This window comes from Heliangelus exortis, chromosome 2 (assembly GCF_036169615.1).
Source record: "Heliangelus exortis chromosome 2, bHelExo1.hap1, whole genome shotgun sequence".
Classification (NCBI taxonomy): Eukaryota; Metazoa; Chordata; class Aves; order Apodiformes; family Trochilidae; genus Heliangelus; species Heliangelus exortis.
The window spans coordinates 56246227-56269518 of NC_092423.1; the positions used below are offsets into that span (position 1 = coordinate 56246227).

At 38.2% G+C, this 23292-nt stretch overlaps 1 protein-coding gene across 1 annotated transcript in view; it reads left to right on the forward strand.

Moving 5' to 3' along the window:
- ADCY1 (adenylate cyclase 1) overlaps positions 1–23292 on the forward strand; it is a 143157-nt gene that overhangs the window by 79224 nt on the left and 40641 nt on the right. Inside the window, exons 5-7 of the mRNA XM_071736231.1 lie at positions 6465–6592; positions 17003–17161; positions 18587–18728. Of these exons, the coding sequence (XP_071592332.1) occupies positions 6465–6592; positions 17003–17161; positions 18587–18728 (429 nt within the window). The remainder of the gene's footprint in view (positions 1–6464; positions 6593–17002; positions 17162–18586; positions 18729–23292) is intronic.

Consider the following 23292-nt stretch of genomic DNA (forward strand, 5'->3'; position numbering starts at 1 on the left):
GCCAGTTCTTGGTCATAACTTTAGTTGTAATTTGTATGTTTGTGGTAAATTACCAAATTATCCCTTAGTTTGCTGTTAATCTGAGTTGCCTTAATATAGGAGTGTGCTGGATTATTCTGATCATCTTTAGGGGTCTCCACTGTGGCCATTTGTACTGAAACCATTTGTTTTGACTAATTGTGCAGTTAACATGGAGAAAGGTATTTCTGAAGTTCAGTGTTTCATCCACAGGGGATGTCTAATTGCTCTCCAGATGTGCCTTTTCCATGTCATTCTTGTAGAGGCAGTCTGACTGATAACCCAGGTGCATATGTTATCTGTCTAATGTACCATGTGTATTGTTGCTATGAGTATGTCTCTGTTACCTTGATAAATTAACCTCTGTGGAGTGCTGCAGTTAATTCATTCTCAAGTTTGTTGTTTTTTGGTTTTTGGGTTTTTTTTTAATTTTATACTGGGACTAGAAGCTGTGCAAGAACTGATGTAAATTTCTAAATTTACTATTTGTCAGCATTATTCTATTAAAAAAATTTATCAAAGTAATTATTTAAATTTTTAAACCCACAGTTTAAAAGTGCCATGAAATGAAATGTTAAAATTTTATTCAGTAATTGACAGGATTTAATGAAATTTTCCAATGGGCTTGACAGTTTTCAAAAGTGTATTATCACTACTGGAATACTGCAATGTAACGGAGCTAGCTGTAGTTTTAATGTCACTTCATTACACTCAGGATTTCACTATAATGTTTATCTGATAAGATGGCTTCAATAATCCCACATGTTGTGGCCCACATTCAGCATAGTCATTAAAAAGGATTTGGATACTTCAAAGAAACCATGTTGGCAAATCATTTGTTTTACTGAAAAAAAAAAAAAAAAAAAAGAGTAAAATAAAATTGTAAGTTCAGTTACTGTTTGGCATTTATCAAAGTTGCAGGTAGCATGAGTAAATTTTGCATAGAGATCTGGGGCTCCAAGCACAAGAAAGACATGGACCTATTAGAGGGGGTCTGCTGGGGTTAGGGTAGTTATGAGAAAGAGAAGTTCAACATTTAGCTTTTAAAATCTTGCTTTTTAAGATTGTAGTCTCTCTGACCTTCCATTTTAGTTCACTTTGATAAGTGCTCACATACCATGATGACACATGAATACATAGAAATACTCAGATTGTTGGAGTTACAGAGGGCAAAGAAGAGAACTCTTCCCTACATCAACATCTTCCATCTCTAAAATAAATAAAAGCTTTAAAGAGGCTTCTCTGCTACCAGAAATGTTACAAGAAACAAAAATAATGTACTGAGCATCCCTGACTTTGGATGTATTCATGCAACAAACATTTGCCAGGACAGACTAGAAGAAAAGAAAACAGAACCAAACCAAACCAAAAAAACCCCACAAAAACCAAAAACCAACCAAAAAAAAAAAAAAAATACAAAAACAAACCAGCAATAGCAACAAGAATTGTTGCAATCTGACATGAGAAAGATCCTCCCAAAAAAGACTTTGGACTTAATCATACAATCTCTCTATTCAAGCAAACATGTAGGTATCTGCTTATGTATTTCTGCTAGGAGAGGCCTGAAAGCACCTTGGAATTTGTTATTTCTTTCACTCAACCGTTTTGATGTACATATTTGTAAACTATGAGATCTTTTTCCTTTATTTTTTTTAAATCCTTATCCTGAGTATGCAAAACAATGTAACTTGTACAGTACAAGAATATGGAGTTAATGGTCTGAATTTCCAGTCTTGCAGTCTAAGTTGGCAGACTTCATTCATTCTGCAAAATACATTTCAATACAGAAATACCAACAGCAGCAAAAAACAGTGGAGTTGTTAAAAACAGAAAACCCCCACCCCCTCCCGTTCTACTGTTCTACTTAGAGGTAGGATGAACTGCTTTATGAAGTTTTTGTCGAAAAGTCTAAAGAAAGCTCTTAGCAATTTTCAAGTATTCACTGCTTTCCAAATTAGCCTTCCACTTCACACTGACAAACCCTGGGACTGAAAGCTGTGGCAGAGGAAATTCTGCAGATCCACTTGGAAATGTCTCAGTAAGGCACTGCAGGTGGGCAAGTTGCCTGACTTACACAGTGCTAGTAATCTCCAGTGCTTTTTACCATGTGCATAGATCAAATTCTCAGCTGTTCCTAACCAGACAGTGTTTATATCAACTGTGAGTAGCATTCGTAACTATCACACCTGAGTTCATCACTGTCACAAATGTTAATATATTGTTGAGTCAAGGGCTTCTTTGGAAGCTTCTTTGGAAGTTGCTGAGGAAAAAAAACAAAGAGGAAAATTTGCATATCAGTCCTTAAAAAGATTGCTCTTACAAAGTTGCACAGTGTCTGCTCTTCCTGAAAGTCTGCCTCACATGACGAGAAAAAGAAAACAATTTTGCTATACATTACTTCGTATTGATTATTATAAATAAAGATAGTGAGAATAGCATCTGAAAAAAAAAAAAAAAGGCTAATTTTGGTAGTATGATTTAGTGGTTTCTACTAAAAAAATTAATGGTTTCTATAACCTTGAGATGGAAGGCTTGTTTTGTGTCAGTATAGATGTTGAGGTCTGCATATTACTTTGTGCGCATTAATAACTATTTTACTTATACAGTACAATTTAGCCAAGCATCTAAAAAGTGACCAGTTAAAACTCTAAGCAAATTGGTGAGACATTTTGTGGCTATAGGCTGTGGAAATACTCTAAAGCCTCGGTGTTAATGCTTCTAGAATAATTATGTTCACACATTCATTAAAATACGTATTTGTAGCAATAACCAGTGGTATATTTAAAGTCCTGGTGTACAGCAGAAATGTTAAGTAGTCACTCTCAGAAAAGCCTTTGTCATGGTCCATAACTATTATTATTAATTATTATTAACTTTTAATTTTTTTTTTTTTTTTTTTTTTTTTTTTTTTTTTTTTTTTTTTTTTGTGGGGAAATATTGGCCTCTGCACACACATGCACCACAAATTGCTGCCAACTTAAGAGTTAAACAAATTGAACGGTTTATTCAAGGAAAAGCCTCCAGTAAGAGAACAGGGTTTCAGGAAGGGTAAATAATTAGGTAAACAATTCAAACAATGCAGAATCAGGTTTTCTACCGCTGCTTCTCCTTCTTCAGCTGTTTCTGCTTCTTCTGCTTCTTCTGTGCACCGCTTGCATTTTATATCACCTGCTTGCTCCTTCAAAGTGTCTGTTTATCATATGAAAAGGAGATCCTTGAAGGAGTAAACAGAAATAGCAGACTGGCACCTTCTACTCAAGCTGGCTGGTTATCTTTGCTGATTCAGGAGACATTTGTTTCTATTCATTGGCGGGTATTCACCACAGCCTTTTATACTACTGAATAATCATGCCCCAAAAGATGTCTCTCTTCTCCAGTTCAAGATCTGAATTTATTGCTTAACTTATAAAAAAAGTAGAGAAAACAATTTTAACAACAGTGTTAGCATGCCTTCTTCCATGCTTGATTTTATTGTATTTGTTCAACGCTCGGAAACATTTTCAAGGTAGACAAGTGTGGAAATGCCTGCTTCTGGAAATATGCGATAACAAGCCCAGAATACCAGTTTTATCAGGGCAGTGTGGCACAGCTTTGGTAGCAGGAGAGGAGCCTCAAGGGTGGTTTCTCTGAGAAGATGCTTGAAGCTCCCCCATCTCCAAAATCTGGCCCCAGCACTGACCAAGGCTTCACCCATCAGCAGTAATGGAATGCCCTTCTGCAATTACCATATTCAAGAAGGGGGAAAGAATTGCTCTAAGACCTCAGGGCAGAGGGGGAGGTGAGGCCAGTACCAAAGGTGAGAGCAATGCAGGAGCAGATATACTGACTGGTGAGGAAGAAAGGGGAGGAGGTGCCCAAGCAGAGGTTTCCCTGCAGCCCATGGTGAGACAGCAGTCTGTCCCCATGCAACCCATGTAGCACGGTGGAGCAGCCCAGGAAGGACTGTGGTGGAGTAGATGTGGACCTGCAACCATGGAGAATCCTGTGGCAGGGGATGTGAGTGTTCCTGAAGCAGGCCGTGACTCTGGGGCGGCCTGCACTGGAGCTGTCTGTGCCTGCACATGGCAGGAGGGACACTGTCCCATGGGAGGGACCCCATGTTGGAGCAGGAGAAGACTGTGGGGATGCCTCCCCTCTGAGGAGTAATGAACAGCAGAAAACGTGTGAAGAAACTGATCACAGCTCCCATTTCCCATCCCCATGTGCCACTGCTAGGGAAGGAGGTAGAGAAATTTAAAACAATGGGCATGGGAAGAAGGGAGGGGTGGGGTAAAGTATTTAAGATCTGGGGTTTGTTTATTCTTTGTCCTGTTTTCATCTGATTAGTTAAACCAGTTAAAATGGTTTTTTTTCCCCCAACTGAGTCTGTCTTGACTGTCACCGTAATCGATGAGTAACCCTGACTCAACCCATGATGTTCTATTAGGATTTTCTCCTGCCCATTCCACAGTATGGGGAAGGGTGAGCAACCACCTGCCTGGCTTGTTGTTCCCATCTGGGCCTAAACCACAACACTGGTGTATCAGGTATCAGAGAAAGGGATTGCCATAGACATGACCATTGATTCTGAGATGGAATATGGGCAATGATGTGGAACGTGTAAGGCTCAGTAAGAATATAAAGCTCAGTAAGAGTGTAAGAACTCAGTAAGCCTTTGATCCTTACAGATAGGAAACTGGGTGAGAATATGTGCCTCTTTGAGAAGCAGAACCAACATGATTAGATTTGGTTTGTTTGTTTGTTTTTTAGAAACTGAAAATTCACCCACAAGCACACCTTTTTTTCCCCCTTTCTGACACTGAGGTAAGGTCTATGTAGTACACTGCTGGGAGAGGAATCAGATTTTTGTTAATTCTCTCTCAACTATTCACACTAATTTTGCATCACACTTACTGACATAGTCCCAGATTTGTAAATTGGATTCATTTAATCAGGTTATTTAATTTTCTGTGCTATATTCTAAATAGGTAGATATTGCCATAGTGTAGCTGTTGTCCTGAAAGCTGGGTCCTTTACCCATTATGCGGCATGCAAAAAGCCAATCAAAACACAGCTTTAATATCCAGTACTGCACAGAAAAGAGAGCAAACTCAATTTCCTGAAACACAAGTGCTACTTCTATGCCCAAAAACATGAGAAAGAACTGTAGAATTATTTGAGCATTTGTACACATGAATAGTTAACTAATTCCTTGCTTCTGTTTAAAGTGGCAGTGCTCAAAAATTTCAGTACAAGTGCTCAAAGATTAAGGAGCTTTTTAATAGTAGGGGTCCCCCAACTTGTGAGTGGGTATTTTAGTATGCTAATAGCTCCTTAAAATGTTAATGTATGCTAATACAGAGAATGGAATTATTCCCTGTTCCTACCCAGTCCTCAAGGCTGTAACCAAGATAAGTTGGGGGGTGGGGTGCTCCTTCCCATCCCTTTCATCTGTCTTGCATGCCTGTCTCAAGATTGCCATGTGTTTTTGTCTAACTGTAATCTGGTTTAGACTAATTCTTACTTTTTCACTGCTTTGAGAGCCCTATTTTTAATCTGAGTGTCTCTCTTGTTCTTTTTTATGTGATTTTTCCACAAATGTGATTTTTTTCTTAAAATTTTTACTTTTGTCAGTTAATAGCTGAGACCATAGCTACTAGGGATGCCATCATCCCTTTACATCCTCTCATAGTTTATTAAAGGCACTTCTTTGTTAAAGGCTTTTTGTTACTTGCTGTCTGTTTCAAAATAATCCTTCTGTTCAGATATGTAGTAATGTAGTAATCACTACGTCATCATTGTTTTTTCAAAATGAGGGCAATTTAGCCAGATTTATTTGGCTGTAGAAATTTAAGTGTATGCAAATGGGAGATAAATTTGATGGCAATGTAAACTGCCTGTATTTTCTGATCTGCAAGTGTGTCATATTTATGCTGATCATGCTGTATTGTAAGTTGCTATTTATGAATTGGTAATGCACAAATGTGTGTACCTTTACAGATAAATACATTGTCTTTCCTGGTAAGTCAGAACTTGATTTGAACAGAAAGCTTCTCAGAATACAAAGAGTTCCTGGTAGAGTTGTTTGGCTTCAGTCCTTTGCTTTGTATTCATACAGAAAAGAAATCTCGTTGCAACTCTTGGATTTGTACTGACCTAATGTGAGGGCAAGAGAATATGTTTTCCCAGAACTATAGTTTTAAGCAGTGTTACCCTATTTATGTGTGTTGAATAATGGGAGGCTTATCTCCAGTATATATGTATGTATGTATGTATTTATAAATAAATAAATATGTGTATGTCAGCTGTTCTGAACAGGAAACCCAAATCTCATGAACTCAAGATTACTTCATTTGACCACAAAAGGATTTTGCGAATAGTTGCATAGTACTGAAGAATATTTTTTATGTAAATAGTGGAATATTTATATGAATAATAAAGTTTTTCCCATTACTTTTTGATTAAAGGAAAACCACTGCAGAAGAATAAAAATCTTAGGGGACTGTTACTACTGTGTATCAGGATTGACCCAGCCCAAAACAGATCATGCCCATTGCTGTGTTGAAATGGGACTGGATATGATTGACACCATCACGTAAGTACTGTTCTTGATGAACCTGGAAGGGAGTGCTACAACAATTTCATGTGGCATTAAGGAAGTGCATTCTCAGAAAATACATCAGTGCCTGCTTTCAGTGCTCATCTAGCAAGTCACACTGTTGCTTTCATGTCCCACAGTATCAATTTTATGAGGGGTCATTATAGACATTGATTTTCCACTCCATTTAATTGCTGTGAGATGAATATACACAAGTGTGAGGATGTAGAAGCACATAGAGGTTCTGATTTAGGAACAGAAAAATACTAAATATTCCTATGGCAAATTGCCACAAAGAAATAAGTCCAATTTCTTCTTTTAGCTTGCTGATTTCACTTTACTGTATGTCATGTTTAAACCTCAAATTTACTCTACTTTTTGGAAATCTAACTTGAAATCTGCTTTTCTGATCAGAATTATTTCTTTATGCTTGAATGAACTGCATTGATAATTATTTTACCAAGGCAAAAAGTGTGAACGTGAGAGAACTTTGAATGAGCTTTTAGCAGGAGCTGAAGATCTCCTATGAATATGTGAAGATCACATATGAATATGTGCATTACATAGGAGGAAAGGGATAAAGATGAGAAGATTCTTCACTACTCTGTCTATTGCTCTCTGTGTGTGCATACGTGCATGTGTGTGCTTTATGGGGAGGCTAGAGAAAAGAGTAGGGAGTGCACACCTGTATTTTGTATATAAATAAATACTGGTCAGCACAGTGCTATTACATTTGGAATAAGCTTGAATGAGTAAAAGGGAACATATGACGTGTTGCAGAAAAATGTATCCCGTCACAGAGTTCACTGTAAGTTTTACTCAGGAGAGTTTGGTTTATCATTGTGGAGATCTTAACTGGTTGTTCAAACCTCCCCAATGCCTTAGGAGAAGGTGGACATTGCTGTACCTTTTTTGTTGTTTCATATCAACCTTAAGCTTATATTTGATCCTGGACTTATTGAGCTTTTCTGAAAGCATAGGAAAGCAATTGAAGGCCAGTTCTCATTTCTATCTCAACACGTGTTTTTAATATAATGTTAATCTATAAAATATCTCAGAATGTGAACAGTTGGGTAAATGAAGCTATATTCTCACTTTCATTCAATGCAAGTTCATCATCGTTGTAAACATTACAGAATTGATAGAAGACTTTGAAATCTGTGCTTATACGTGATAGTTTATGATACTATAAAATAATGACAGAATATCCAAAGTCTGCAGTTTATGCATATGTGCACTTTCCCAGCTGTATAGGAATACTCAGTTTATAAGGAAGCCTTGGCCTTTAGAAACATAGCTAGATATGTAGGCCTTGTACATGTTTTCCAAAATCTTTGGCTTTTTAAATCCTTGGAAAGGAGTAGGTGATGCTGTCATCCTCTTTTGGACCTAGCATTGACCTTCAATTTATTAGTCATTAATTGATCCCTTTTTCATGTTTTCATGTTGTCTGATCTTTCCATTTTAATGCTTCAGTTTTACCAATATTAGAAATGAAACATGTCGTGGTGTTATATTGTCATCTGTTGGCAAAAAAAAAAAAAAAACAAACTTTAAAAAGCAATTGAATTAAAAAGGAAGGAATAAACTGGGACTGTTCAGCCTGGGGGACAGAAGGCTGAGGAGCAGTCTATTCAATGCATAAAGATACAATCAAGGGAGGGTGTAAAGAAGAAAAGAAGACATATTCAGGCTTTTCTCAGTGATATCCAGGGCAAGAAGAAATGGGCATAAACTGAAATATAAAAATTCTACTTAAATAGAAGAAAAAACTTTTTTACTGTGGATTTACTACAGATTCTGGAGAGGTTGCACTGGAAGACTGTGGAATTTGCATCCTTGGAGAGATTTAAAACAGACACAGAAATAGCTAGACACAGTTGTGGACAACCATCTGAGCTGACCCTGCTCTGAGCAGGACATTTGGTCTAGGTCATTTCCAGAGGCCTCTCAACATCAGCAATTTTTATATTCTAAGTGGATGCTTTGTATTGTGTTATCTAGAAATGTTTAGTTAGAGGCTATGGTAACTAATTAAACAATTTCAACTCTTTGTTTTTTTTTTTTCTTTTTTTGAGATGATGAACTCTCTGGAGTGTGAAATCATTGGTGAAAGCATGAGAAGGCATGATGGAAAATATGCAAATTATTTTTAAGACAGATTTACTGTTATTGGATGGCTAGAAACCCATTTTCATTTGCAAGACCTGTTCTGCATCTTTTGTACATAAGCATAGTTAATTAATTCCTTCTTTTTTTCAAGGAGTAATTAGTAGTGTGAGTAAAGACTGTGAAATCTAGGATCAATGCTTATTTCTTCTTAGTTAAACCAATGTGTTTGTTCAGCTTATATTAGGGAAAAGTAAGATGGTGCATTCCAAGTACTATTATCCTTGGTTGCAGTATATTTTTCTTCACTAGAGCATCATCTGCTCAGATATTGTTGAAGATATGGGTGAAGATCAGTTGGTGAGAGAAGCACATGGTAAGGGCAACTGTAGAAAGAGTTCCAAGCCAGGAATATAGGTCTGCTGAAGGTTAGGAAAAAAATACTTATACATAGACCAAATTTAGAAGATGTACTGCCCATATTAATCTGTTTAAAAATACATTAAACAAATTTTAAAAAGTAAAGGGATAATAATGGTTAAATTGGAATGCAAAATTTTATTTTCTATCAGTTTGATTGTTATCTGTGGTTGTTATCAGTCCCATAAGATGCAGAGTCACTTTAATTTTTTAAACTTCCTCCTTTCATCCAGAGTTAGCTGCCAGCTAGTTGTCTTCTAAAAGTGTCTTCACTTTACTGCAGAAATCAGGTCTTGGCATTGAAAATTTATGCTTGGAAGTCATCATCCCTAGTCACAGTTTTGTCATATTACCTGGCATAAATATATAAATAAACAAGATCACTTGAATTGTGATTCAACTGATGGATCTGTAAAAAGGGACTGTCCCAGAGATATGTATCAGCAAGAGGTCCTTTTTTCAGGAAATCAAGGAATAGAACCTCCCAGTGGGTGGTTAATGCAACTGTGGTTTAGTTGTGTCGAATGTTATATGAGTTCATATAAATTTTTACTGTTTGCTCTCTTCATGTTCTGTGAATCTGTTATTTGAGTGCCCTAGAACATATGCTGCACGTATTACCTGAGAATGTTGCATCCTTACGTTTAGATTGGGATTTTTTTTTTAAATAACATTATAGAATACTTAAAATTGTTGCAATCTCATCTGCCTTCTACGGAGTATTTTTTTCATGAGCACAGTTAAAAGTCAGATCAGAAACATTATGGAAAGATCTTTTATTTTCTTAAAAAGAAAAACAAAGTAGATAGTGTTTGCATCAGTGTTGATTTCTTCAGATGAGTTTTAACTGTCAGATTTTTGTTACTAATATAATTAAAATAATCACGTTTATTGGCACATCTAATGTGCCAGATATTGCTCTAGCACGGCAGATGTCTCCATCTTTGTTTAGAACAGTGTGTTGGGCCAAATACCTTCTTCACCTTACTTAAATTGCTTGCCTTTGAAAGTTCCACTCTATTTACTACAGCATTTTACTTTCTAGCTATATTTATTAGCAAATTTTCATGTCAAAAAGTTTTGTGCCACTCAAACTTTTCCCTCTCTTACCCATAAACTGGCTAGAGTTCTGGCTTAAGATAGTGTTAGGGGGGGAGTTTTGAACATTCTTAATAATAGCTTGTCTTCCCTTACTGAGCACTTCATCAAGAGATATAAATTATACAAAGCTACTCGACTCAGTCCAGAAATGTAACTTCTTAGAAGATGAAATGTTATGAAATGAAGGCGTTATTTAAATATACTAAATAATGCCACAAGGCAAGGACGTTTCCAATTGGAAATGAGAAGGGAATCTGGGTGAGTGGGAAATAAATACTAGATTTGGGACTGGGATGGAATACACAGCTTAATATTCATAAACGTGTCAAAAGTGAAATGGGATCATTCATGCAATCACATAAATAATTCTGTGAGAGGGATGGCTGACACTCCAGAGGGCTGTGCTGCCATCCAGCATGACCTGGACAGGCTGGAGGCCTGGGCAGAGAAGAACTTGCTCTAATATGAGCAAGTGTAGGGTCCTGCATCTGGGGAGAAAGAACCCCAAGCATCAGTATAGATTAGGGGTGGGCCTGCTGAAAAGCAGTTCAGAGGAGAAGGATCTGGGGGTCCTGATAGATAGTAAATTATTCATGAGCCAGCAGTGTGCTTTGCTGCCAGGAAGGCCAATGGAATCCAGGGTAAAGAGGAATGTGGCCAGTAGGTCGAGGGAGATCATTCTCCCCATCTACTCTGCCTTGTTGAGGCCACAGCCGGAATACTGCATCCAGTTCTGGGCTCCCCAGTTCAGAAAAGACAAGGAACTACAACCCCATGCAGCGCTACAGGCTGGGGACAGAGTGGTTGGAGAGCAGCCAGAAAGAAAGGGACCTTGGAGTTTGGATTGACAGGAAGCTGAACATGAGCCAGCAGTGTGCCCAGGTGGCCAAGAAGGCCAATGGCATCCTGGCCTGTATCAGGAACAGCGTGGCCAGCAGGTCCAAGGAAGTGATTCTGCCCCTGTACTCAGCGCTGGTGAGGCCACACCTCGAGTACTGTGTCCAGTTCTGGGCCCCTCAGTTCAGGAAGGATATCAAGGTCCTGAAGCAGGTCCAAAGGAGGGCAACTAGGCTGGTGAAAGGACTCGAGCACAGATCCTATGAGGAGAGGCTGAGTGAGCTGGGGCTGTTCAGCCTGGAGAAGAGGAGGCTCAGAGGAGACCTCATCACTCTCTACAACTCCCTGAAAGGAGGGTGTAGCCAGGTGGGGGTTGGTCTCTTTTCCCAGGCAACCCTCAGCAAGACAAGAGGGCACGGTCTCAAGTTTTGCCGGGGGAGGTTTAGGTTGGACATTAGAAAGAATTTCTTTACCGAGAGGGCGATCAAGCATTGGAATGGGCTGCTGTGGGAAGTGGTGGATTCTCCGTCCCTGGAGATATTTAAAAAGAGACTGGATGTGGCCCTCAGTGCCATGGTCTGGTAACTGCAGCAGTAGTGGATCAAGGGTTGGACTTGATGATCTCTGAGGTCCCTTCCAACCCAGCCAATTCTATGATTCTATGATACTAGAGAGAATCCAGCAGAGGGCAACAAATATGATTGACACATTGGAGCATATCTCTTAAGAAGAGAGTCTGAGAGCTATGACTTTAGCTTGGAGAAGAGAAGGATGAGGGGAGTTCTTGTTAATGCCTTTAAGTATCTAAAGGGTGGGTGCAAGGCAGATGGAGCCACACTCCTCTCTGTAGTTCCCAGTGGAACAAGTGGAAACAGGCACAAGCTGGAACATAGGATGTTCCATTTAAACATAAGGAAAACCTTTACCATGAGGGTGACAAGGCACTGGAACAGGCTGTATAGTACCCTTCTCTGGAGTAATTCAGAACCTGTCTAGATGCAGTCCTGTGTAGTGTGGTCTAGGAGATCCTGCTTTAGTGGGAGAGTTGGACTAGATGATTAGAACTCCCTTCTAACTCTGATAATTATATTTAAGAAAAAAAAAAAAAAAGACATTTTCATTATTCTCCTTCCCTGGATGTCTTACTAGGATGCCATTTTAGAAGTCATTTGCACCATTACTTGCATCACTAGCTATGCCTACATATGCAGGTAGGAGCACAGTAGGAGCCCATCTGTAGAGCACTGTGGCTGGTGCTGACTTCTTCAGTTTAACCTATACATATTGCAGGGGCAGATTTACTATTGCAGGGGGAGATTTACTTTAGAGTAGGTCTCATCTGTATGCCTATATTGAAAATTCTTACTGCATGTAAAGTTTGAAGAGATCTGAAATGTCTGTGAACCTTTGCTTCCTGAAATCTGGGCAACCCAGTGAGGTCTATCAGGAGGTCGATCAGCTATTCCCTGTGTCAGATAGGTGTGTTTATCCCATATGGATGACTCCATCTGATATGGATGATTCTATCAATCATCCATGTAAGACCTGATCGATAGATGAAGGTTGGGCTTATTTTGCACCTACACATTGTCTTGTTGCTCGGTTGCATGAGACATTGTGGAGGTTGCTGCTTGACCAGTCTCCTTCACATGAGTTTGGGCATCAGCTGACCAAACACACTGGGGAAGAAAGAGGAACTACAGCAGGCAGACTGAGGAAGCCAGACTGAAATGTCAAGTTTTACTGAGTGATCTTTTTTCTGAGGAAGAAGGCAGAAGGACTAATTTTACCAATGTCAACACTTGATACTTTTTCCCTGGTTCTCCAGAGGTTCAGGACTGGGAAAATTTGGACAGGAGTGAGTTGCTCTGCACTACATGATCTACAGAAGCCCCTTTTACTTTTGGGTTCTGAGAGAACCAGCAGCCTCCTTTTCAGCAGTGAAGATGTCTACCATGAACTTACTTCACTACCACTGGTGAAAACTTAGCTTGCCCCTCTGTCAAAGTGAGCCTCTTGACTTTTGAAGCCACCAGATCTTTGGAGCCCAGGCTCTACTCCCAGACTCTCTGCCATGCTCCAGTGGAGCAATGTATTGGGAAAGTCCAGATATGGTCAATATTTTTAAAAAACCAAAACAATAACAAAAAAAAAAAAAAAAAAAAAAAAAAAAAAAAAAAAAAAAAAAAAAAAAAATTAAAGCCAAAAAACAAACCCAAAAGTGACCCAAAGAAACAGCTGTCAAAACATGATAGCAAAAGCTTTAAAACTATAAAACATAATTGTTTTGAGAACTGCCTGAGAGGACTAACATGTCCCCTTTCTTGTGGAAAGTTAAATCTGAGGGAGGGCAAGGGAGCCTGTTGTACAGGTGTTACTTGGTACTCCGGGCCATGGCCAGCTGAGCTGACACAGTAGTTCACAGAAAGGTGGTCTTATCATTAACATTCATGAACTAACCAGTTCCTGATTGTGTTTAAGTGGAGCTGCCACAGAAGTATTTAGGGAGATACGCAAAATTAAAGGGCATGTTTATCTTAGAACTGTGGTTATATAAAAAGCAAATCTGTAACAGAACCAAAAATCTAGTCAGGAAACATCTCTTGCTATACATATTTCTTTGGTTTTAAAGAAAAGCTATAAATAACTTGCAAGAAATGGGATGCTGAGCTTTTCTTGTTCCTTGAAATGCAGGACAGGTCTGGAGCTGTTCTAGAAATTATCTTAAATTACTTTGATGGTCTGTAGCAGCATATGAAATATTTGTATCTGATGAGAGAATTAAAGTTTAAAGGCTTGGTAAGATACGTTTTAAGGCTTACGTTTTAAGATAAGTTTAAAGGCTGTCAGGGTTGATGGTTATCTTATCAGTCACTTAGATTCTGTGCACCTCTAGTTTAAAAGGAAACTGTTTTTTGATTTATATTTGTTTCTGAGCCTACTTTTATGTTAACATTTAGAAAACTTGAGTAAAAGTTACAATGAACAATTTATTTGGGGGACTTCTTTTCTTTTTCTAATTTATGGCTATTCAAGTGCTGATATTTCTTCAGAAGTTTATTTATAATTTAAATGCCACTCGACACTTTTGTGTTATTTTAGTTCAGAAATGTTGATGTTAGGGAATATGGTTGTGGTGCTGCTTTAATTTTATGTTTGAAGCCTGTTTTTATGTATTACTTAACACTCCTAATTTTTGATAGTTCAGTGGGGTGTATTTATGGAAATTAACTGCATAAAGGGCACACAAGTCTTCAAGCTACACTCATAAAGTTTAATGAACTGTTAACGAGCTTTTTTTCCCTACTCAAATTTAATAATGGTGAAAGCACCCGTAAAACACACTGTAGTTCCCAGGGGATATGTAGAAATGCATTCTCAATTTATATTTTTTACTAAGTGACTACTCAGGATTCACCAATGAAGATAATAGCATAGGTACTTTGTTGTGCAGGAGAACACAGACAGGTAAGCAGGGTGTAATCCTTAAGGGCTTTGGCTTGTAGGGTATGGTCTGTGTGTAAGGTCATTCTCTTAATGGCATGATGTAGATGCACAGGTGAAAATACAAAGTTTAAATTAACATTGAGTGGCTTATATTCTTAGCTTATTTAATTTCCTCAAGGCTTCATCAAGCAGAAAATATGCACAAGAAACCCTTCAGTCCTTTTTGGAGTTTTTGAGGGTTAAATGGGAATAGCTACTGAATAATGGAAAGCTGACTTGCAATGAGTAGAAATAGGACAAGAATATATTTAATCTTTCAGAAAGCTGTGCTTAATTCCTTCTGTGCTGTTGCATAAAATATGACTGAAATATTCTATGACCATATTCTCTATAGGGACAAAAGTGATCTACATATGACTCACATTAGTGATGGCTGATATGCTATATACTTAGGCACTTCATGGCTGCAGAATTCCTTACTTTAATTGAGGCCAGATACCTTGTACTGCTCAGCCCACATCTTGTCCTATGCTGCCCTTTCTGTTAATGGTATTTAAATAAGTACAACTATACAAAAAATAAATACAGTGACTACTCCTGAAATAGTAGAAAAGTCCTCCTAAGCACCTCTGCCAAACTTGGTGCAGCTGGACAATACTTTAAAAATTATAATGGTCAGTGAAGATTAAGGCAAAATTAGAGCCAGAGACTCAGTGTAAGGTCTTCTCCTACTAAATTAATTGAAAAAATTAAATTTAAAAAACCACTGTGAATCATGTCTTACACTGATAAGCCAGATTAATTTATTCACTGATATTATCTCTTTTTGGACTGCAACTTACCTGTGGAATGCCAGGTGTCGGTAACAGAAAAAGCTGCAAAGATTTTTGCATGTAATGTGTAAGACTATTAGCTACAAAGCACCTTTTCAATATTCAAAGGTCACTGTAGGGTGCAAGTTAGAGCATTACCTACATTCACTGAGATGAAGAATCCTGCCTTACTGTGGCACCAAAATTGAAAATGCTTTTAATTATGACTTTGCCAATTAATTCTTCCTTTCCCAGCTACACAATGAAAACCTCTGAAGGTTAGATTTAATTTACAAGTACAAATTCATAGTTACAGGTGGCTTCTGTGCCATCCTTGCAAGAATTTTTGAAAGATATTTGTGTTTATAATAACTCTCCATCAGCTGTACTTTCATTGATTTATTGATTACATCGTTTTCTTTATCCTGTAACTGGGTAATTAAACTGATTAGAACATAGGAGAGTGGAGTCATTGCTTATCCACTTGCCTTCTCAGCTGTACCTTTTCATGTCTTTTCTCATAGCAATGGTAATAGGATTTAAATATAAGACTGCCTTTTCAGTTCCACCATAGGAAATTATGGTTAGCTGAGCATACCATAAATGTAAAGACACAGAACAACTGTGTGTGATTACTAGTAGTTGCAGCAGTTACTTAGCAGTAGCATAGGGTGAAAGTATCAGTTGGAAAAATATAATGAAATATTAATTATCACCTAAGAAGACTGCCAGTCTAAGACACATAAGGAAAACAACACTAATTTTAACTGAGTAGGTTTTTGTTTATGTGGAATCTCAATTAAATGGAGAATGGCATAAATCTAAGCTGTGACAACATAAACAAAACAATAACTTTTTATAAATTATTTTCAGCCCTCTGTACTACCCAGGAAGTGTTAGGATGCATACTATGCTTTTTTTCCAGATTATTTTATTTTAATTGCAAATTAAGTGTTTTACACTATTACCTGGAGATCAAGACACTGCAAAGAAAAGGTGTAAGGAAAAGAAAGTATTATTTTTATATTACAGCTGGAGAAATGAAAGAGGATCATATTGCTGAAATAAATATGCACTGGGGGAAAGGAACATTTGTGAACAAAAATGTAACTATGTATGAGACACAAGATAAACAGGAAAATGCAGGAGTTTAGATGGCTGTCTCCTAGTTATTTGAGTTACAGATAAAAATTTATTTCCATATTTCCCAGTAAAATATCTAAGTTTTTGTAGGATCATGATAGCAAATACCTGAAAAATTAGCAAATAAAACCTAAAAGTTAGTCTTGGGGAAGATCAGTGACAAAGCCATTTACTGTACCTGCTTTGTTTTCCTCTTTTTTTACTATTTTATTAATTGTAATGAAACATAACAATTTCTGGGTTTCCTTGAAACCTGGAAAACTAAAGTTTAAGGTATTAGGTCAGGAAATTTAGAAATAAAAAGATTGTGGTTAAACAGTAATTAAAATACTACCAAGAAAATTTTTTCTTTTGGTTTACAACTGGGGCTTTGAAAGTAGTGAAGAAAAAGAACTGTACCTGAATATATCCTTTGAGATTTTTATAAGATCCTCTCTACTCAGGCATGTATATATATGTTAATTTGTGGGGAAGGGGAGAAAAAGAAGAGGGCAATATCAATGCTTAAAGACTAACATTCTAATACTGTCTATTCCAGATCTGTTGCAGAAGCCACGGAGGTGGATCTCAACATGAGAGTTGGATTGCATACAGGCAGGGTGCTCTGTGGGGTCCTGGGTCTCCGAAAATGGCAATATGATGTCTGGTCAAATGATGTGACTCTAGCTAATGTAATGGAAGCAGGAGGATTGCCTGGGTAAGTCTGTGAAAGAACCACAGGAAAATAAATAGCAGGGTGTATGAGTGAAGAATTTATTTCTATCTTTGAAGCATTTGCAATGGAATTTCAATCAGTAAGAAAGATTCTGTTTGGTAAGAACTATTATGTGATTTATCCTTTGGAATTCTCCAAATTATCATGATATCTATACTAGTAATAGAATATTAGAAGCAAAACATTTCTTAGAAGAATCCTTATTAGAAGCTGTCAATATAATAAGTAGGAATAAGGCAGTGGTAGGAATGTCGGAAAGCTACATTTGAACATTGAAATTTTAATGTTATATAAGTAAAACCCTCTAGTTATTCCAGGAAATTTTTACCCTTGCAGCTCTACACATAGTGGAGAAGTGTACCATACTTCTTTAACATGGTAGGATTTCCAGCACTAGTAGTGTGCTATAGAGAAAACAAAAATCCTCTTTATGCACTCAAATATTGACTGCGTATGCAAACAGTGCAGTAGCACATAAGCCTGTAGGAAACCCATGGGGCACCTGCTAGAATTTTAAGGACTCCTTGGACCAAATTTAAGTGCACACAGTGCACTTCCGCGAAGGTGCAAGTGTGTGCATCTGTGGACTAGTGCCTAACCATCTGGTAGATTTTCACAAGGTCATGATTTTCTAAACAGGGGGACAATGGAACATCTTAACTTTTCTGGTTAAGATGAGTGAATTTCTGTTTGTTACCTGTGTCTGTCTTAGACAATTTTGGCAGTGTATTTTGTATATTCCTTACCTCAAGGCTTTCCAGAAAAAAAAAAAAAAAAATCTGAACACTTTGAACAGAGGAAAGAAGTAATAGCTTCTCAGATGCCTTTAAGAGATTTCAATATAAGAGGTTTTCAAAAGAAAATGTGACAGCCTTTTTTAGGATAAGAAAACCACGAATATTGTCAAAGATGGCTGTGCTGCTGAAACAAAGTGAATTGTATTACAAACAAAACAGAATAAATGAATGAAAACAAGTCACAGATGTGAAGGGAAACAGGAAAAGAAGTTTCTCCTCCATGCAGAGGAAAGATTCATAGTGTGAAGCCAAAAGTTTCAAAGAACAGGATGTTTTTCCTAGGAGGTAGTGAGGTAAAGACTTGAGAAAGCCCCACAATGTAGAAGACAGTGTGCAGACTTCCGCTGTCTACAAATCACCAAATCTGCAAGTGTCTTGATAGTCAACACTTATCTTTCTGTGCATTCTGCTGTTTAGAAAATGTATCTAATAGAAATATTTCTATATTGTACTCAGCTGAAAAGACAAAACAAGCCAAGTTTTTAACATAAAAAATAGGGGTTGATACATAATTTGACCACTTTATCATCTTCTGTACATGCATGTATTTCAGTATCAACTAGCTCACAATATGGTTTTGCTTTAAAAAATGTCTGGTTTTTCTCTTCAGGAAAGTGCACATTACAAAGACCACGTTAGAGTGCCTAAATGGGGACTATGAGGTAGAACCAGGATATGGTCATGAAAGGAATAGTTTCTTGAAGAAGCATAATATTGAAACATATTTTATTGTGCCATCCCATCGCAGGAAGGTAAGGTCCAAAAATTATAGCTTATAGTATGATATATATTGTAACTTAACAACTTTTCTGTGATATTCTAAAAGCAGAGGCAATACTGGTATTTCTTTTTTCTAAAAGCTCTTCAAACACTCCTCAAATTAGATCCTTTGGATTTTGACTGAGGCAGGAATGTTAAAAAAGCTAACACTGATCATTACGAAGATGGTCAGTTTACTTTTGAAGTTTAAAAATTCAGTCAACCCTTCCTTCTCCCTACAAGAGAGGGTTTCAAAATATTAATGATCACAGCTTGACTATGACTCTTCTAGTTTTCTTTGCTCTTTCATTCCCATATTCCCATGCCATTTCATGAATTTTCTCATAATCCTATCTGCAACCACTTGTAATACCGGTGGCTCCTTTACTGGGCCTGGAGGATTCCCCCATGAGTAGAGCCGGAAAAAGTAGTATTTACAGATATGTTATACCCACAGCAGAAAGGCTAGTGAAATTAATTCAGCAATGAGTAAACTAACATTCCCTGGAAGTCTGGAAAAGCTGACATGTTACCAAGCTGTACAACATAAGCCCTTTTATGCATGTCAGAGGAAGAGGCAGCAATCAACCATCCTGATTTCCAATGTATCTCTGTATCCCTGATCAGGTATTTATTTTCTGATGCTGAGTGAGTTTTCTAAGAATATTGCAAAATAATATATTGTCTGTCCAAAGTATGTATGCTTTTTCCTCTCACTATGTTGACCTCCTCATGTCAAATTCAATGTTTTTCTTGCTTGATCTGCTACCTCAGACTCCCAGAATGATCTTGGTCATCCCTTTTTAACTTAGATGTCTCTCCCTCCAAATTTTTCTTAAGCTCTTCTCTCCCTTCAACTTCTTCCTTTCGTCAGACCCATGGGAAAGAGGAGTAAGTTAGCAGTGCTGTTGAGGGACAATAATGTTTTCTGTTCTTCTTTTTGGTAAAGAGCAGAAAATGGAAAGTGGAAAGAATAAGCTAAGAGATGTTTTTAACTCATTAAAACCTAATTTCTTAGATGTGGGAACCTAATTTCTTAGATGTTGCTTAGGATTTAGCCACGCCTCATAGAGATGGAAGTGAGTCCTTGTTCTAATCAGATTTTCAGGATAAGGAGAACAGAGTCTCAGCAGTGTAATGAGTTTTACTGTGCAGTGAAGGTGGTAACAGTGGTTTTTCAACAGATTCACTTGTAGTCACACCTTTCTTCCTCAAACACTGATTGAGTTTAGGGCAGCCTTTTGTTTAACCACAAAATGTTCTGTGACTTCAATAGGCATCTTAATTCCATAATTATCATTTAAACACATTCAGTTTGTTCCAAACTTTTCCACATCAAATAAGGCTTATTTTAGAAGTTACCTGCCATAATGTGTTTACAGGCCAAAAAGAACTTTATTTCTCTTTGTCTTGCCTGGCAACTCTGAATACAGATTTTTATACCCTTATCTTCTGAGACTTCCCAAACAAGTTTTGCTCAGGGATTTGACTTTTAGAGGGAAAATTATAATATCCAGTTCTCTAAGTAAGTATGAAAACAATACAGATGAGGTATTAAAGGGAAGTCAAAGTTTTAGTATGTTAGCCAACATGTATTTCACAAAAATGTAAGCAGGGAAAAACAGGTTACCTTGATTTCCATGCCCGGAGTCAGTTTCTTAGTCTGGATTTGATGGCTCAGGGAGTTTTATGGAAATCTGAGTCCAGTCACCAGAAGAGTTTGATTCTGGGAATGAAAACCTCTGTTGTTCTGTGAAAGAAAGACTGCTTCAAAAGTGTTTTTTTATACACTCTAATGTATCTTGTTATTAGAGAGGTGGAGAGTTCTCATATTCGATGAAAAACATGAAACCTCATGTTTTGTTCTTCTGTTGGTATATATGATTAGATTTGGGTTTAGGTAGTATGAAAGAAAACAGGTGGAAAACCAGTAGGCTAGATTCTGTTTTAGCAGTCAGTGAGAGAGGGTTAGTTAATTAGTTCCTAAATTAATCAATCCCAATAAAGAAGAAAATGTGAGGGAGGGTTTAATTAAGGTAGGTGTGTTGCTTATTGCTGCTAGATTTACGTGTCTTGGTTTTCTGTGGTTTTTACTCCTAGAGCATTATGTGTAATTTCATTTCCTGTGTTACTATGTATTCTCTTTCATTTCATATTGAGAAGGGGAATAGCTGAATTTCAGTAAATTGGTGATAGTTTAGTGCACAAAGTGAACCAGAGAGAAAAGGGGATGAATATTACCATTACATATAGAATTTGTGTTGCATCAACTCCTTTGCATAAACCAATCAATGAGAAGCAGAATCTTGACATACATATATTAAAGTAAACTAGGTCAATCCATGTTTGATGTGCAAGGATGAGAGCCTACTACTGTGAGAATGCACACATTTCTTCATCTTTGCAAGAATGCTGGGAAACCACTGGTCAGCTATGTAAACCAATTGCCATCTTACCCCATGGCTGTCATTGATGGGTTTGTGGAAGTGGCAGATGTGGTGGTACAGCTTGGCTAAGGACATTAGCTCTTCAGTATGCATCAATGGTGTGTCAGCCAAATTGTCAGAAAGAAACTCTTCATGAATTTTACAAGTATTGGCTAGTTTCTCCACTGACCTCACAGATCAATCAGCATGTCACTTTGCTGCTTAGAGTAAATCAAAGCCCTCCATTGTCTTTTTGTGCTTGCATACTGATCATTGGATTATGAGCTATGTAGTAATATATTTATCTTCAAAATAAATGTCTGCTGTCCTCTCCTACCTTCATTCAGTTATTAACTCTTCAGAAATACAGAAACAGAAGACAGCCCATGAGACACAGGTGAATTCAGGTATCTGCTAGTTTAATACTGTATTCCTTCCTCTGGAGCCTCAGCTGGAATGCAGAAACATTTTTTATTCTTCATGCATCATCTCTGATATTAATATGAATTGACTTCAGCAGGTATGATGCCAAGAGGACTGAAAATCTATGAGCAACAGATGGTCAAGAATGTGTTGAATTTGAAAGGTAAATAGGCCCTATTAGAGGCCCAGAACTGTTGTGGAATGTTAGAGAGGTTTGGAGAATGTTGGAGAATATTCCTGAATGTTCTCGAAGAGATAGGGGGTGCGACCCCTTTACTATGCCCAACCCCATGTTTAGGAGGCCAATAAGATTGGCCCATACTCCGGTGCTACCTGCACCAGGGATTCGCTGTGCTACAGGTAAACACACCGGGTGTCCAATAAAAAGTTATGTTGGTGGCAGGGGTGTGGTCACGGAAGCACTATATAAGCGAAAGTTGCTGCGCAATAAACCAGAAGTTCGTTTATCAACCATATTGGTTGCACACATTTTCTTTGCCGCTCCCGCACAGAACCCTTAGATTTTTAGGGGTTTGGGTTTTTTGTTTTAATATTTATTTATTTATTTAGAAGTCACATTCTCTGCATTCTTATATATTTGGTCTGACAGGAAGATCTATCATCTGGGATTTGTCTCTCCTAATCTGATTGTGTAGCTGCTTGGACAACCTCTTTGTAATCTTCCCATGGTACCTGCCCTAGCTTCCACCCTCTGTTTGCTTCCTTCTTAAGTCTGAGTTTAGCTGCTTGCTAATCCATGCTGGCCTTCTGGTGTTTTTGCCTGATTTTCTCTTGGAATGCATAGGCCTGGAGAAGGTGATCCTTAAATATCAACCAGTTTTCATGGGCCCTTCTTCCCTCCAGGATGTTATCCCATGACACTCTCTCAAGCAGATCCCTGAAGAGGCTGAAATCTGCCCTCCTGAAGTCAAGGGTAGTAATCTTACTCTGAGCCCCCCTTCCTGCCTTCCTTAAGGAACTTGAACTCTACCATTTCATGGCTGCTACAACCTAGGCTGCCCTTGAGCTTAGCATCCCCCACCATCATTTCCTTGTTGGTGAGACCAAGGACCTGCATAGCACTTCTTGTTGATTTCTTGATTACTTGGAAAAGGAAGTTTTTATCTACACTCTCCAGGAACCTCCTTGATTGTGCTTTGAAGAGTTGTCCCTCCAACAGATATCAGAGTGGCTGAAGTCCCCCATGAGTACCATGGCTTGTGAGCATGAAGCTGTTCCTATCTGTCTGTAGAGTGCCTTGCCTATATTGTCCTCCTGGTCAGGTGGCCAGTAGCAGACCTCCACTGTAATATCACCTGAGCCCACCTTCCCTTTAATCTTAACCCATGAGCTCCTCATCCATCCCCTGGGAGAGCTCTGTGCACTCCGGAGGGTATTTGACATAGAGGGCAACACTCCCACCTCTTCTCCCCTGCCTGTCCCTCCTAGAGTTTATAACCCTTCAAACTGACACCCCAGTTATAGGAGCCACCCCACCAGGTCTCAGTGATGCCAGTAAGATCACACCTGTAGGTGTGATCTCTTAACTCTAACTCCTATTTAATCTCCATACTGTGTGCATTTGGATAGAGGCATTTAAGCTGGGCCTCAGGTGAAGTTAACTGACTAGCTGGAGGGGCTGGGATTTCATTATGCCACCCTCCAGGTGCTGCCCTGGTGACCTGTGCCCCTTCCACAGGCTCAGGGC